This window comes from Alligator sinensis, unplaced genomic scaffold (assembly GCF_000455745.1).
Source record: "Alligator sinensis unplaced genomic scaffold, ASM45574v1 scaffold500_1, whole genome shotgun sequence".
NCBI classification, from domain to species: Eukaryota; Metazoa; Chordata; order Crocodylia; family Alligatoridae; genus Alligator; species Alligator sinensis.
Window position 1 is genome coordinate 1 of NW_005842740.1, and position 15,879 is coordinate 15,879.

General features: G+C 46.4%; 2 protein-coding genes across 4 annotated transcripts in view; one reads left to right on the plus strand and one right to left on the minus strand.

The window, feature by feature from the left end:
- Positions 1–14: 14 nt before the first annotated feature.
- Positions 15–8,170, minus strand: BRAT1 (BRCA1 associated ATM activator 1). 3 transcript variants are annotated; one of them, XM_025216431.1, is made up of 6 exons: positions 7,549–8,170; positions 6,626–6,780; positions 6,239–6,289; positions 2,091–2,238; positions 646–1,018; positions 15–530 (listed from the first exon to the last, which is right to left on the minus strand). In XM_025216431.1, the coding sequence occupies exons 1-6, from the start codon at positions 7,673–7,675 to the stop codon at positions 164–166; spliced, it is 1,221 nt and encodes a 406-aa protein (XP_025072216.1). In that variant the 5' UTR covers positions 7,676–8,170; the 3' UTR covers positions 15–163. The 3 variants fall into 3 exon arrangements, with proteins under 3 accessions (XP_025072216.1, XP_025072217.1, XP_006034504.2); XM_025216432.1 differs by lacking the exon at positions 6,239–6,289 and having other exon boundaries at positions 2,091–2,235; XM_006034442.3 differs by lacking the exon at positions 6,239–6,289.
- A 2,994-nt stretch (positions 8,171–11,164) lies between these two features.
- IQCE (IQ motif containing E) overlaps positions 11,165–15,879 on the plus strand; it is a 41,143-nt gene continuing 36,428 nt past the window's right edge. Inside the window, exons 1-2 of the mRNA XM_014525064.2 lie at positions 11,165–11,316; positions 13,455–13,509. Of these exons, the coding sequence (XP_014380550.2) occupies positions 11,165–11,316; positions 13,455–13,509 (207 nt within the window). The remainder of the gene's footprint in view (positions 11,317–13,454; positions 13,510–15,879) is intronic.

Genomic DNA, 15,879 nt, shown 5'->3' on the forward strand with positions numbered 1-15,879 from the left:
GAAGTGCTCATGTTATAGATATCACATGTGTGAAGGGGAAGGAACAGAGAGAATCAGACAGAGAGAGAGAAGTATTGAGTTTGATTTGCACTCAAAGTAGTGTCTACCCTAACTATTGTAACTTTGGTGCTAAAAGTTTAAAGTGAGCTAGCCATTCCTGCCCTCAAGGAGAGAATGAAGAGTGCATGCCTTTGCTTCGCCTGTTCCTTCCCCTTTGAACGCTGTCATCCGAATTATCCCCACCTATAGCTCCTGGACTCCTAGACCCTTTTTTTGGCTGTAACAACCTTACATGGGCAGCAAGGTGCAGCAAAAAAGTTTTCTTCTTGATACAGCACAACAGCTTCAGGGATTTGCAGAACCATATTCCAATAGTATAAAAAAGTGAGTTCCATAGCAACAAGTCATACCATTCTTGGCACTTCAGAACTCCCAAAGCCAGAGGACCAGCTTGTGCTGGGTTTAAGAACTTCAGTGCATGTGTCACTGATGTCCACAGGCTGCACTCAGGACAGCCAAACACAGGAGACCTGTGAGAAAGAAGTGTTGGCATCTATTTAATGTGCATATACCTTGGAAAGGCAGTTATTTCTTGAAAACTTTGGTCGGCATTTGCCTGACTCCAAACTTCTAAGAGATGTTTACCTTGCCATGCTAAGGAACAGGTCCACTAGCGAATGTCCTGTTTGGACTGGCTCTTCCTTCAAGAGAGATTCAATTGGCTCTGCTATCCGTGACCAAAGAATTTCAGTCCACTGGTCATGACAGCATCCAAACACACTAGTCAGCAGCTTCAAGGCTTGCTTGATACGAGAGACGGAGCTGGATTTAAGAGACTCTTCAATGTGTGCCATTATCATTTGGGCACACATTGGCCAACTGCAGTACTTCATGCTGAGAGGGCTAGTTGTTTCGGACTGCAGAGAGAAAGTGAGAATATGCACTAGGAGCCGATTGACAGCTGAAGCCACAAACAGGCTGGGGTCTCCCTGCAGCATGAAGATCACATCAATGGCTCCTGTATTGATGAAAGAGAGCACAGCGTTCAAAATAAGTTTTTCTGTAAACTGGAGACCTTCTTGCAATCCCATATGTCCTAAGAGTACATCACATGGAAAAGAATGCAACATGAACATAAAAGACTAAACATGCAGTGATTGAGAAGTCAATGAATTAGCACAATGGCTTACTGCTTCCCTTATAAAATGTGTTTTCCAAATATAAGTGCATATGGGCTGTAATCAGATTATACCCATAATTAAATCTTTTTTTGGGTTGGGAGGGAATGATTTCAGAATCCTACAATCTGCAGAAGTTTGTGTTTGGATAGTTCTTTTGCAGTAGTTATGCCCTAGAGAGCATCATTCCTTTTGTTAAAAACAAGGAAGTAAAAATGACTGGTTTTCATCATCAAAAATGAAGGAAGTGCAAAAAGTAAACCCAAACAGCAGAAACTGAAGGCTTCCACATTCTCAGGTGATACTAGAAACTCACTAACAAAAAAGTAGTTCAACATAAATGTGTTTCATCTGATAGCATCTATGAAGGATTAACTCCAGCAAATGGTAAATTAGATTGAGAGGTGGGTTGCAAAACACGGGCCCAGCCCTCCATACCTTCTCTCACCTAAGCGGGTCCTACTTACTCACATCATCTTACTGAAGTCAATGGAACTGCTCAAGTGAGTAAGGTATACCTGTACAGGTAAGTTTGCAGGAATGAACCCCTATCAAATTTCCCTAAAGCATCATAGTCTTGTACTCCCCCTTCTGGTAATAATTACAGATAACATGTTGGCATCCTTCTGATAAACTGTTTTTACTCTGCCCCTGAGGAAGTTTGTATTTGTCCATCCAACATGTGCTATTTTTGTACTGAAGAACCTTGAAATATATGTCTGATGAACAAAAATAAAGCAAAGTTATTTTTTATAAAGACGTGAACGGTTTCTGTCCTCGTTTCCTCATTTCCTTTCCATTTTGGAAGGAAAATGGCATCTACAGCATCATGTTTTGACTCCCCCTCTCAAGCAGCCCCCAAGCAATGGGTTAGAGAGGCAGATACAAAGGACCAAGACAGGCAACACTCACCACTGCTGCACAGGAACTGGATGGTGCTCTGGTGCCGCACCATGCTACGCACACCTTCGACCCAGCCGCTCCGCACAGAGGCATCTTCCCACAGTGAACTGTTGATAGGCCCCTCTTCTCCGAAGAGACTGGACAAGAACTCCCCCTGCTGAGACCAGAAGAGACAGCCCTGGTAAGCAGATGCAGCGGGCAAACTTCTGGGGACGGTAGTGTGTGAGAGTCCATTTGGTAGTGTAGCTGCCTCATTACAGCAGTCTCATGAGAGGGTGCTATGGATACCTAGTGAAAATGCTTATTCATCCACAGGCTCAGCCTAAGAACAACACAAGTGTTGCGTAAAGGGACTAAGGGTTTCCTTAAGCTTTGAGGAAAAAACTCCTATGGGTAACAGTCATAGGAGTTTTCAGACTTTTTCTTATTCACAAGCATTCTCTTCCTTCCAGGGATACCGCTGAATTAGTTTTTTTCTACTGACATATGTAACAAGGGATTTAAAAAAATAGTATTTATCTCGCTTTGAGAGAGCATAAATTGTGGATACCTGTCCCTACCCTAACCATACAACTCCCCACTCCCCATACTCTATTACTGCAATTTACATCCAAGGACTCTGTAGAACTGAGGTACCGTTACCCAGCCAGTGCTGTGGGATTGCAGTGCTTTGAAGGTGAAAAGCAATGTATAAATAATGATTACTCCGTGTGCAAGATGGAAACAAGAAAGCAGGGACCGTATTAGTTAGAATTTCCACAGCACAGTGGGTTTGCAAGTCTACATTAATGTATTGGTGTTTGCTAATTTGTTTCATATATGCTAGCAAGCTTTATCTGAAGTAAACCTACTGAAAGACGCTCTCATAAGCCTACTGAGCAAAACAGTATTTAGATCACTGTTGTACTCCATGGATTTAAATGGTTACATTTTCCTCCTCGTTCCCAGATGGAAACCAGCACCCACGAGTCTGACTGTCTCCTTCACAGATTCCTAGAGCTTAAAACCAGAAACAACCACTAGAGACCATAGAGCTCCCCCAACTCTTCCTTTGCTACAGCTAATATCTGGGGTCTTACTGAAGCATATCTTCCACAAAGTTCTTTATTCTTTAGGCATAGCTGCACTTCTTGTTCCTAGATGTTTAAGATGTGTACTGGGCTGTATTAAAAACCTGTCATGTGGGCCCAGAATACCAAAAGATCCAGCTCACTGCACTGTTGCCCCGTCTTTAATAATTACAGGCATCCCGCATCTTACGCACATTTAACTTGCGTGAATTCAACTATACGCGGGTTGTGGGGGCTTGAGTCTGCACGCGGCGCTACCGCTTACCTGGAGGCCTGGCCACGACCACGCTGCCAGCAGTGACTGCCTCTGCCTCCAAAACCTCCCGCCGCTGCCACGGGGCCATGCCTGGAGCTGTGTGGCCAGCCGCCGGCCGTGGTGGTAGCCAGGCAGCATGCAGCCATCTCCACCACCACCCTGCGCCGCTGCCGCCAGCTGCACAGCTCTAAGCATGGCTCCGTGGCAGGTTTTAAAGGCAGAGGCAGTCACCGCTGGCACGGTAATATGCGATTTCACTACATGCAATTTTCACCTTTACGCGCTGCCTTTAGAGGGTAACCCCCGTGTAAGATGCGGGATGCCTGTACTACTCTGCCAGTCTTCTCATTTGTAAATTTTATCAGAAGCAATTTATATTCGCGTCAAGATTTTCATCAGTGACCTGGAATTGTATCGGGCATAACACTATCTCTGTAAAACCCCACTGAAAGGGACACCTGTTTGAAGGTTCCTCAGTAACAACTACTACTTTTTGGAATGTGTCAGCTAGTTCTTGCTCCAGTTAGCATGCAATTTAAAAACTGTCATTTTGAACTATGAATAAAGTCAGTGGTATGTGGTGGTGGGTTGAATGTGTCAGTAAAACCTCTTATGTCCTTACAGTTACCTTCATCAACCAAACGTGCAGTCTCCAAGAATGGAATCAGGTTTGTTTGACAAGGCCCATTCTTTAAATGTCTTGATCTCCTGCTGACCGCCACCCTTACAATATTAGTAGGGGTGCACCAATTAAGATTTTTTTGGCTGATATTGATGGCCAATTATTAACCAGTCATATCGGCCAATACTGACCTGATAGCCGAAATGCAGCCCAGCAGCTTGGAAAGCAGCATTCGGTCAGTAAGTCTGTGGTGGGGAGGAGGCATGGAGGGGGGGAAGGGGCATGGTTGCAGGGGGACAGACTGAGGCCCCCACAGTGAGGGAGAGAGTGGAACTGGGGCGGGGCAGGCACTGTCCAGGGCATGGGATGGAGCCAGGGGTAGCATGTGTCCCTGGGGTTTGTGCGCAGGGCTTGGGCAGGATGCCTCCTGTGGGCTTGGGCCAGGGGCTGCGCCAGCCTCTTCCCAGTGGGAGGGGTTGGGCCATGGCTGTGCTCAAGGAGATCAGGGGTGGCGCTGGCAAGGGGGTGCTACAGTGAATTTTGGGGTGGCTGCAACCCACCCCATAGTGTCCCAGCACCACCACCCACCCTGCCCTGGCCCACCCCGAACACAGTCCTGGCCCAGGCCCCCTGCTGGGAAAAGGCCAGCACAGCCCTTGGCCCTGAGCTTCAGCAGACAGCCCACCTTTGCTCTGTGCACAAATCCGGAGGGCACACGCCTCCCCCAGGGGTGCATGCAGTAGTGTGGAGCTGCCCCCCTTTCTACCCTCCCATGCTTCCTCCCCCCGGCCCGACAAGCTGCCCCATGGCTCCATCCCCTCCCTGCTTGTCCTCGGCTGGCCAGCGCCTGTCCCTGCCCCTCTCTTTCCTTCACTGTGGGGGTCTCAATCTGCCCCTTACCAGTCGGACACTGCTCTCCAAGCTGCCAGGCTGCATTCCTGGCCTCGTGCATGCTACGGCTGCACACATGAATGCAACATTTATCGGTGACATTATCAGCTACCCCAGCCAAAAAAGCCAATTGTCGATAATGTCAATTTTCCTTTTATTGGTGCTGAGCTGATATGGACCAATATATCAGTGCACCTCTAAACATTAGCACAAAGTTAGTACTCTTCTAGTCTTCCAGTTCAAGATTTATTGAAAATGATCCTTAACCCAGGAATCCCCACAGCCAACTGTTTTTGGGGTCTCTTCTGTACAGGTTACCCAGCCCCAGTCATTTCAACATATTTAATCCAGTGATGCTGCATAACATTTTTCTTAGTTACTAGTGGACTAGATAGGACTTTGGCATTCTTCTGTGATACGAATACATCCTCCTTCTCACCAAATACAGAACAGAAATTTATTGCATGTCTGCCTTTTTTGCATCATTAATACCTATTTTATCATCTATTCTTAGAAACTGATCTGTATCATTGCTAAGGATCATTCTGTCCCTAATATACGTACTTAATCTCTTTCACATTGCCTTTAGCCCTGCCAGCCATGGATTTTTCCCTGTTGTCTTCAGCTTTTATTATACATTGGAAGGAATGAAGCGTGGATAACTGATATGGACAGTTATCTATTCTCCAGTTTTCTGTGTTTTATGCTACTTTCTTTTCTTTCCAATTGTTGCCTTCATTATATCACTTAAACAGGATAGGCTTTCAGCCAAAGTTATCTTTGAGTGAAGAATCACAGGTCCTTAACCATGGTGTTATTAACTTCTAACAAGAATGGCCAAATTTCACACATCTTTGTCCCAACCCTTTCATCCCTCCCTTCTCACCACAATCAATTTTGCGTATAACTCTGTACAGCTCTGAGCAGTTGGCCTTTTTCTGGAGCCATTGAGAGAGTCTTCTCACAATGAGTGTAATCAGACTATGATCACTGGGACCAATGCAGCTACCTGCTTCCAGTTCAGTGACTAGTTTCTGTCTTTACCCATCATAAAGACATCCCAAATAGTTACCTCATCCTGAGTGCATTAGAGTACTTTAAACTCTAATGATGATTTCCTATTAACTGTAGGAGACCTCCAGGAAGTATCTCAAATTAAAGAAGCCACAACATTTTTTCTTTCCACATACTCTAGGTAGGTACTAAGAAACACTCATCCTGTTCTTAGGTCTACCATGCTGGTCTATAACAAAACCCCACCGGTATCCCCCTCCCCATTGCTGCATGCAAATATATTGGTTTGTTTGGAATGACATACATATGAAGAACTGAGGAGATGCAAAGTTGAGAGTCGCTGAAGACAATACTCCTATAAGAATGTGAACAGTGTACTTATCCTATGTCAATGAAAGAAAACAGCACGTGTGGTAGTCACACACATCACCATTACACAATCCAGTTTGGGGGTGGCACTTTCCATGTCATTACTTCCTCTCCCAAGGATCTGACAGCTGTCCTGTATATGCAACCAGCTGGATGCAAGGAGCTGCTTTTACTGCTTTCCACCCCCATGTCCCCCCTCTCCCACTCCAACAATATTTGAACGATTTTTCTTTTGAATGATGTTATATAGAAAAAGCAGCTAGACTATGATAGCATTGCATGCAGGTTTAATTTGCAGTCTGAAACTAGTCCCTTGACTCACCTGCAAGTGCTGGAAGCAGCTTTCAGAGGCTGCAAAAATCCCTGTTAACCTCAGAATAAAGGAGACAATGCTGGGACTTGGGTCTTCCAATTTTAGCACACAGGTGACAAGCTCTGTCAAGCACGGATTCTCCTGTAAGAGCAGCAGGCTGGATTCTGTGGAAGAAATATTATCCGTGGGAGATGGAGCGACACTTGGTTATCATTTCTAAGAGATGTCTTTTTATTCTGTCCTAGAGTTTCAGCAGGCTCCCGTAAAGCCAGAACATAATCATTTAGTTATCCATTAGCAACACCTTGTATATTTAGAAAAAAATTAGGATGTCTATATGGGTGCTTTGAATGTGGGGGCGCTTTAATTGGAGCACCCAGAGCGCTGTGTGTGTCAGTGTCTCCGCGCTTCAAAATAGCGGTGCGGGTGCTTTATATAAAACTTGTCGAACGAGCTTTAGATAAAGTGCCCCCACCGGCATTTTAAAGCACGTGGACACCGATACACGAAATGCAGAGGCTGGCTGGAGTGCGGTAATTACATTGATTAATCGAGTCTGCTCTGACGCACTGTAATTACAGCATGTCGGACAGCCTCCACACCCGCATGTAGGCACCCTTAAAGCATGAACCCTTTCACAGGCTTTCAGTGACATCTTATGAAGAGCAAGGATCGCAGCCCATCAGGAGATAGCACAAAGACAATAAAGATTTACTGTACAGCTTTTTTTTTTTCACTAATTCCCATGCGAAAGCACCCCTCCACTTGCAAGGTGCGATCAGCCAAGGGCAAGCAACCGTGTTATTTATAATCTATAGGGTACAGCCAGGCGTTGTGCCCTACACACTGTCACTTCTAAAAAGTGATATTGTTTGGGTTTTATCCCCTCGTCGTTCATCAGCCGTAAGCAACGTTCGGCAAACCCCAGTTACCTGCTTCCGTCAGCGCCTTAAACCAGTCCAGCATCTTCTCTAAACAGGTGTCGTCGGAGACGAGTTGCCTGGCGTCGGCCAGAACGGCGCAGACGGCGGGCAGGAGCCGGGCGCACTCCCCGTCCATCCTGCGGCCTCCCGGCCAAAGCAAGGCAAGGGACAGATGCAAACCCCCCACGCGGGGCTTCTCACCACCACTGCGGCCTGGAGGCGCAGGATGGACCTGCCCCTGCTGCGAAAGCCCCCGGCAGACGTTACATTTGTGGCGGGGCTGGTTCCAGGGTCGCCTGTGTTATCCTGCGAGACCCCCCCTCTCCTTGAACTTCTTGGTGGCTGGGACCCTGCTTTGCCCCGAGGACCAGCGGGTACGACGGGCGGCCCAGGGCGCGCGATAAAGGTGACGGCGGCCCGGCCCCGGGGAGCAGCACGCGGCGGCTCGTCACCAGGGAGACGCCTGGCGCCGGCGCCCACCGACTTCCGCCCCGCGGCCGCAAAGCGCGCCTGCTGCCCACTGCCGTAAAACTGTCGTAATGCGCCGCGGAGCGCGGCACCTGGCCTTCCCCCCGCCCGGGTTGCCGCTCCGCCTGCGGCTCCCGGCCTGCTCTGCCGCTCCGCCTGCGGCTTCACGCACACAGATAGCACAAGATATATATGTGTGTGTGTTTGTAGATGAGATTTTTAAAATTTTTAATTTATATTTATCACAACTTGTTTTGGGTAGTTGGGATTTTTTAATTTTAATTTATATTTATCGTCTCTACCTTTTTCGGGTAGATGGGATTTTTTTATTTTAATTTATATTTATCACCCCTACCTTTTTCGGGTAGATGGGATTTTTTTTTAAGTAACGCAGAACTCGTGGTTCGGAGATGATAATTTTTATTAGACCCGCTGAGAAATTTCAAACCAAAAATATTTTATCTTTCTCTGCAAGCTTCCAGGCTTACGTGCCCTTCATTAGGCTCAGGGGAAGTTAAAAATGGTAAAAAGTCCCCGCGTGTAGGAAATAAACGTCATTTTTGCACAGAGGGAGCTGGAAATCTGTCCCTCTGGGTCCATGAGAGACATGCACATGCACTTCTTTGCATGTCTTTGGGTAGATATGATATCTTTTATTAAAAAGGCAACCAGGACTCGTAGTAGAGATGATGTCTTATTAGGCCAACAAGATTTTTGCAAAAAAAATGTCTTTAATTTGCAAAAATCTTGCTGGTCGAATAGAAGATACCATCTCTACTAAGAGTCCTGATTGCGTTTTCCTCTAGACCAATACGGCTACAACCTGGATACCTGACGCATGGAAGATACCTTTTATTATGCACACACATATGTGTGTATATATGGATAGCGCACGTTTTTGTGAGCTGGAGCTCACTTCATCAGGTGTCCTGAAAGGGCTCCAGAAAGCAGAGTATAGGAGAGAAATTAGAGTACAAAAGACAAGGGAGGAGCAGGGGAGACAGCAGGAGAGGAGAGGGGCTCAGTGCTGGGAGAGACAAGCAAACAAAATGTCAAACCCGTAGGAACCCAGGGGTTCCCAAATCACCCACGTAGAATCCATGGTCTCCATTTAAACCATACTTAGCACAGTCCAGGTTTGTTTGTTTTTTAAATATACGTGTGTATATGTGTGTGTGTGTGTAGTTATATATATAGTTCTATATATACAGTGCTTTCCTTCACCCACCTTAAACCGCATTTAAAACCCGCACACCCATTACAATAGACACACCTGCGCTCCCACACACCCATCCGCAGTCCTTTCCCTAACACAGTCTCTTAGTTCTCGTCCCGATGTTCAGTCTGTGGACGATTTGTTGCTCTGCAATTTCCCATTCAAATCTGTTTTCCAAAGTTTGCTATCTGAGATCAGCCCCCCTCCGGTCGGTGACGGCGTGCTCGGCGAGGTTCACCGTTCTGCCCCAGGCTGGCGTGTCTCTGCAGCCGGTGTCGGCGGCGGTCATTCGTTCTGCAGTGTCGGGATCGTCCAGTCTGTCCAATGTAGACGGCAGAGGAGCGCTGTAGGCAGGTGAGGGTGCGTATGACCTTGGTGCAGTTGCAAGCGAATGAACCTCAGATATCAAAATCTGTATTTTTTTGGTCAGTGATGAAGATGTGGTCTGGACTGATGTTGGGGCACAGGAGACATTTGGGTCCGTTGCAAGACCTGGTGCCTCAGTGAGACTGGGGGCTGGATAGCCTTTTGTTTGAGACGTGCCACTTGAGGTTGGAAGGCTATCTAAGCCAGGGCTGGTTTGTCCCACAACTACTTTGACGCATCATCCTTTTGCAGGAAGGGTTGGAGATCGTTAATGATGTGTCTAACCTAACTTCGGACTAGCATGGCTAACCCTGTCTTCTTTTGGACAGCCAGACCCAGAGAAGCTTTGGAGGATCCACGTGATGGCACTGTTGCTTCGCGTTCATGAGCAAGGCTGCCTCTTCCATGTCCTTCCTTGCAATAATAAATGTTACTCTTATTTCTACTGGGTTTAGACTTGGTTGCTTTTCATTTTGTTCTTATTTTAATATAGTCAGAGCCCTAACATGAGTGCATCTCGCACAACTATGCATCGTGCCTCTCAGCTATTGCCTATTATGAGAGACAGCTCTCTCCCACACAAGCCTGAGGTTATTTTCCCGCTCTGATTATAAATTATCTACACCAGAAACGTGGGATTTGGAAATCCAAGTTATTGAAAGTGATGTTTAAGCGTGTGGTACAGTTAGCTTTCTTGCGGCTTTTTTCATTGCTCTTGTCTCATAATAGCTCCCACACTTGGCTAAAGACAAATGAAAGGTATATGGGGGTATATTCCTATGGAAATATAGATTTTAAATCTTAATACTTTAATTCTCTTATGCACTTCCCATGTTTCAACCCAGAAGGGACTACATTTCAGCGGGGGCAGAAAGATCTTTGTGTATGTTGCATATCTTTCTGTTAGTTCCTTTAGGAAAGCTTCAGGAAAAATGGATAATAGATCAATGCAAAGTATTATCACTGTTGCTCGTTTATTAGGTTTTCTTTTCTGTACTTTATTTAATCAAACTCACAAGAAATCACACCACTAGCCTGTACAGGCCCCTCCAAGGAAGCAGCCGAAACCATCTCAGCCCGGGAGGAGCTTTGTGTTTCAGCGTGAGCGTGCAAGGGTCCTGGTTTAACAACTGCAGAGTGGAGGCAGGGGCGTGCAAGGGGGTTTGTTCTGGGAACGGGGCAAGCCTCAAGCCCTGGGAAAATCCCAAACTGGGGATATTGTAACACAACTGAAACAACAGTACAAGGGGGGGCTCTCTCTGCCTTCTGGCTTTGAGTCCTTAAGGCAGAGGTTCCCAAACTATGGGTCGCTTCCGTCCCCATCCAATGCCAGCGGATGGGGCCAGGCTGAGGAAACGGGGCCAAAAACAGGGTCCTGCAGAGGAGACGTTTGGGAAGTACTCGCTCACACCTTCGGGTTGCCTCATCGCAGCGGGTGCCAGAAATCACACCGAAACCAGGCCAATCCCCTGACTCCTGGAGCTGGGGGTTTGGCAAAACCACCTGCTCTTGACCCCCACCCCCAGCAAAGACCAGTGAGTAGCTCTGGAGCCAGGGGGAGCCCTCCTTGCAGCCATGGCCCAGCCGACCCCACCCCCGGCTCTAGCTGTGCATTGCAACTCCGGGCAAGCGCACGGTCGTCGCCTCCAGTCCTCACTCCGGGCGCCGCCACGCTTGGCCCGGGCGCTGCGGCCTAGCCGGGTTGCCATGGAGACGGCGACCCGGAAGTGCCGTGCCCCTGTGTGGAGATGGCCCGGCCCGGCCCGGCCCGCACTGGAGACCCCCGGGTTGGGCTGGAGGAAAAAGCATCCAAGACTCGTGGTGGAGGGATGTCGTTTGGTAAATTTTTTTGCCAAAAAATGTAATTGCAAGCTCGTGGACACAGGTGAGCTCTTGCATTAGGCCAACGTGATTTTTGTTAAAAAAAATCCCCCACTTTAATGTGGAGATGGCCCGGCCCGGCCCGGCCCGCACTGGAGACCCCCGGGTTGGGCTGGAGGAAAAAGCATCCAAGACTCGTGGTGGAGGGATGTCGTTTGGTAAATTTTTTTGCCAAAAAATGTAATTGCAAGCTCGTGGACACAGGTGAGCTCTTGCATTAGGCCAACGTGATTTTTGTTAAAAAAAATCCCCCACTTTAATTACAACCTTTAAAAAAAAAAAAAAAAAGCTTGGAATTAAAGACATTTCTTTGCAAAAATCTTGTTGGTCTAATAACAGAGATCGTCTCTGTCCACGAGCCGTGTTAACAGCTTGCAATTAAAGACATTTTCTGGCAAAAAAATCTAATAAAAGAGGTCGCCGCTGTCCATGAGCCCTGATGGCTTTTTCCGCTAGACCAGTACAGCTGTCCGGGCTCGTGGACAGAGGTGATCTCTTTTATTAGACCAACACGATTTTTGTAATAAATAAATAAGTAAATGAATAAAAAATCTTTAATTGCAACCTTTCGGGCACAACAATTTAAAAAAAAAAAAAGTTTGGAATTAAAGGCATTTTTTTTTTGTTGGTCTGATAAAAGAGATCGCCTCTGTCCACGAGCCTGGACAGCCATATTGGTCTAGAGGAAAAAGCAGTCGGGGCTCGTGGACAGAGGTGATCTCTTTTATTAGACCAACAAAAAAAAAATTCTTTAATTCCAAGCTTTAAAAAAAAAAAAAAAAATGTTGTGCCCGGAAATTTGCAATTTAAAGAATGTTTTCTTTTTACAAAAATCTTGTTGGTCTAATAAAAGATATCGTCTCTGTCCACAGACCCGGATTGCTTTTTTCTCTAGACCAGTACAGCTACAACCGGGATACTTAAAGTCTTAACGTAGCATCAGAGCATACGAGCTGCCATCGGCTGGGCCAGTCTGACTTGCCCCCGGCTCCTGTCACGCCCGGGCAGAGAGCGGGTGCCGAAGGGGAGGGTGAACCGGGTCTGACTGTGTTTCCCCCTGTCCCTCTTTCACTTGCAGCCTCCAGGGCTGAAGGTTTAGGAGGCTGTGGTTCAGAGGCCGTGCCTCTAACTCCCATATTCAATAGCGACTGATGCCCCTTTCCTCCAAGCTGGCCAGTCCCTTCTTGAACCTGGCAGTGCAGTGCGGCTCCACCACATCTGGTGGCAACTGAGTGCTACCCATTAATGGCACGCTGTGTGAAAAAGTTTGGCTCAGTTTTAAACTTACTAGTTTCATTTTGTGACCCCCTAGTTCTTGTATTATGTGTGAGACAGTAAATAATAAATCCCTGTTGAGTTTCTCTTCACCATTTAGTATTTTGTAAATCCTTATCATGCCCTCCACTCAAGTTTCTCTTTTCTAAACTGAATAGGTCTAGCCTCTTTAGTCTCTCCTCGCGTGGATGCCTCTCCGTACCGCTAATCATCCTTGTTGCCCTTCTGTGGACCTCTAGCTCTGATATATAATTTTTAGATGTAAGGACCAGAAGTGGGCACAGTATTCAAGGTGTAGGTGCAACATAGATTTATAAAGAGGCATAACAGTACTTAGTTTGCAAGTATTGCAAACATGTTTAATCAGTTATCTTTTATCACCCCAATAAATCCTTGCCTCTCATAATTTCTGGACACTCATGGCCACAAAATCACTCTTACACTACCAGCTCTTCATTTTTCACTCATTTTTTTAACTCTGGAAAAGTACTAGAGTGCCTTTTCTGTTGCAAACAAGGTTCTTTGGGTAAATCTGATATCTTTTATTAGACCAACTCAAATAGTTGGAAAAATTCTTCATAGCAAGCTTTTGGATATAAATACCCTTTGTCAGGCAGAGGAAGCATCTGCAGTTGGTGTGCGCACTTCCTGGATGGGATGAATAGTAAAGAAGCCAGAGGCTGGTATGCAAGAAAGGCAGTCAGTGACGATGTAAATTGAGGAGTCAGTTTTCTATTGCAAAGAACTCGAGAAGACCACAAGAGGTCAGAATGGTTTTTAATATGCTGGTTTCCTGTTTGACACTTGTGGGTTTATCTTGTGAATCATGTTTACACACCTCACAGTGCTAATGTTGCGTGGCACCCCGAGGCATCCTTGAAAGTATCTCCAGGCATCCTGAGAATTACTAATCTACAGGGATGAATGTGGGGCAGAGATATATTGGTCTTAAGTGCATACATGGCCCTGATCTCCACAGCATCCAAATAAATACCTGACAGTCTTAAATATATTTGTTATTTCCTCTCCTTGTGAGGTAGGGAAGCGATTAAAGCCTCAACTCAGAGAATGGAAACCAGGGGTTCAGCTCTTTCTGCAGGGAATACTATTTATATTAAACATTAATTGGATAAAATATATCACTTGGTGCCTGAATCCTCCTCCTTCTTCAGCCACAAATAGTTCTATACACAGTTGCACAACAAGGGTGGAGGATGCTCTTGCCACACACAATCCAATATCCCTCGCATCCTGGCTGAGGGCTTTGAGTCACTGAGCTATCAGAGAAAAGGTGGGTGGCAACAAACCTAGTGATGATGAGGTTGTTTTAAGAGAGATAATTACTGCTTCTTCTTGAGAGGGATGACTTGGGGGCTTAATTTTAGGAGAGTGCTTTAGGCTGGGAATCCTGACCTGACACAGACTCTTCTCTGAAGTGTGGGGTTAGGTGTCTAAGTCCCAGAAAGGAGCAGGATTCAGAGAGGTAACAGGGAGGTGGCTCTACATGGAGCAGCTATCTTTGTACCTCCTCCCCAGGCAGGGTCCAGAGCTACTGTCTCAGCTGTACCCCCTCAGTTAGGCAACTGATAGGATTTAGGACCCCCCTCCTTGCTTCAGGATTGAGTAGGTGGTTCTCTGCCCAGCATTTTGGTTGCTGTGAATCTCCTTCAGATGATTAAGTCTATATGCACTGGATAGGGAGTTTAGGCATTTTATGCAGAGCTATGGCCTCCACTGAGGGTCCAGCACCTAAAACTTAAGTATTTCCATTGCTTAGCATTGCACCATCTAAGTCCCTTTGTGGAGCTAGCTCTAAGCAATGTGTCCAAGGACTTATGGGGAATCGGTGGCAGAGCAGGGAGTTAAACCCAGGTTTCCTCAGGTGTCAGACTAGTGGGCTAACTCCTGGCACCATCCTTCCTCTCTGTCTTGTAATGCTGGCTCTTCTCCTGACTCATTGAGTATTTCGGGTCTCAGATCACGTAAATTCTTTGTTTCTGCTTCCTTGGGCACATCCCCACAAGCACACAAATACAGTTTGCAGTGCCGCAAACCTGTCTGTGGCACTGTAAACTGCATGTGCTGCACATGCACGTTTGCTGTGTTGCTAATTTGCAGTGCGGTGTGTTGGGGTTTTTTTGACACTGGGATCTCCTGGTGTCAAATGAAAAAAAACTCCAGAAAAAAAGTGGGATGGTGCACATGGTGGCAGCATGTACCACCTGAAACCAGAGCCTGGCCAGTCACAGCCATGTTCTAGCTGCTGGCCAGGCTCTGTACATCCAGGTCACTGCCACTGCAACCCCGGGAGGCCCCCAAGACCCCAGGTAAGGCTGCTGGGGCCAGCCCAGGTCCTGGCCTCAGCTTCCTCTACCCCACCCAGCACAACTTGCTGCACACCAGAGCAAACGTGCAGGGGTGTTCCCCAGGGACAAGGACAATATCTGCCCCTCAGAGTTCTTCTGAGGTTTGCTTATACAGCACTTGAATATGTGAAGCAGCCTAAGTGCTAAGGTATAAATACAAACTTAAGTAGGCACCCAGTATTCTCCAGTCATATACAGTCATCGGTACAGAGTACTCACCCTGCCTGACTCAGTAGCCCCCACTATAGTGTCATCCTGAACCACAAGAGACTCAGGATGACTCTCCAGAAAGCCTCTTAAGTGGGTGGGGTTTAGTTAATGCTGTGCTAACCTTTTCTTAATATCACATCTTGAATATCACATATTGCATATTGATGAGCACTTTAATTTAGTTACTTATGAAATGTAGAATTATTTGACAGGCTTTAAGGTATATCATGCCCTTCTCTAAAACTAAAGGCACTGAGATGGCGGCATTCAGACATGCAATTGGCTTCTGTGCCCAACCCACCAGTGATAAAGTATCAAGGGAAGCATAATTGTGCTTACAAAATAAGCATGTGAGTGTTCTTTAATGAGAAATAAGATTTCTCATCAGGAAAACTTTAGAGAGTCTCTGGGCATTTATAGCTTACTTTATAAGTTATTGTTATGTTACTGCCTTTGATGGAATCCAGCAACCTGCATTGTCTTTTTTGTTTTGCACCTATTAATCCTATCTTGTGCTGAGAATGAATAGCTTTGTTGCAACCAGGTTTTCAAATTCAT

Bases quoted from the DNA above. Each gene is read 5' to 3' on its own strand.
- BRAT1 (XM_025216431.1), bottom strand. From the start codon at position 7,675: ATGGACGGGGAGTGCGCCCGGCTCCTGCCCGCCGTCTGCGCCGTTCTG. The intron at 1,019-2,090 runs GTGAGTGTTGCC...TCATCAATACAG, and splicing joins CCAGTTCCTGTGCAGCAGTG to GAGCCATTGATGTGATCTTC. The intron at 531-645 runs GTAAACATCTCT...TCTTTCTCACAG, and splicing joins CTGTTCCTTAGCATGGCAAG to GTCTCCTGTGTTTGGCTGTC.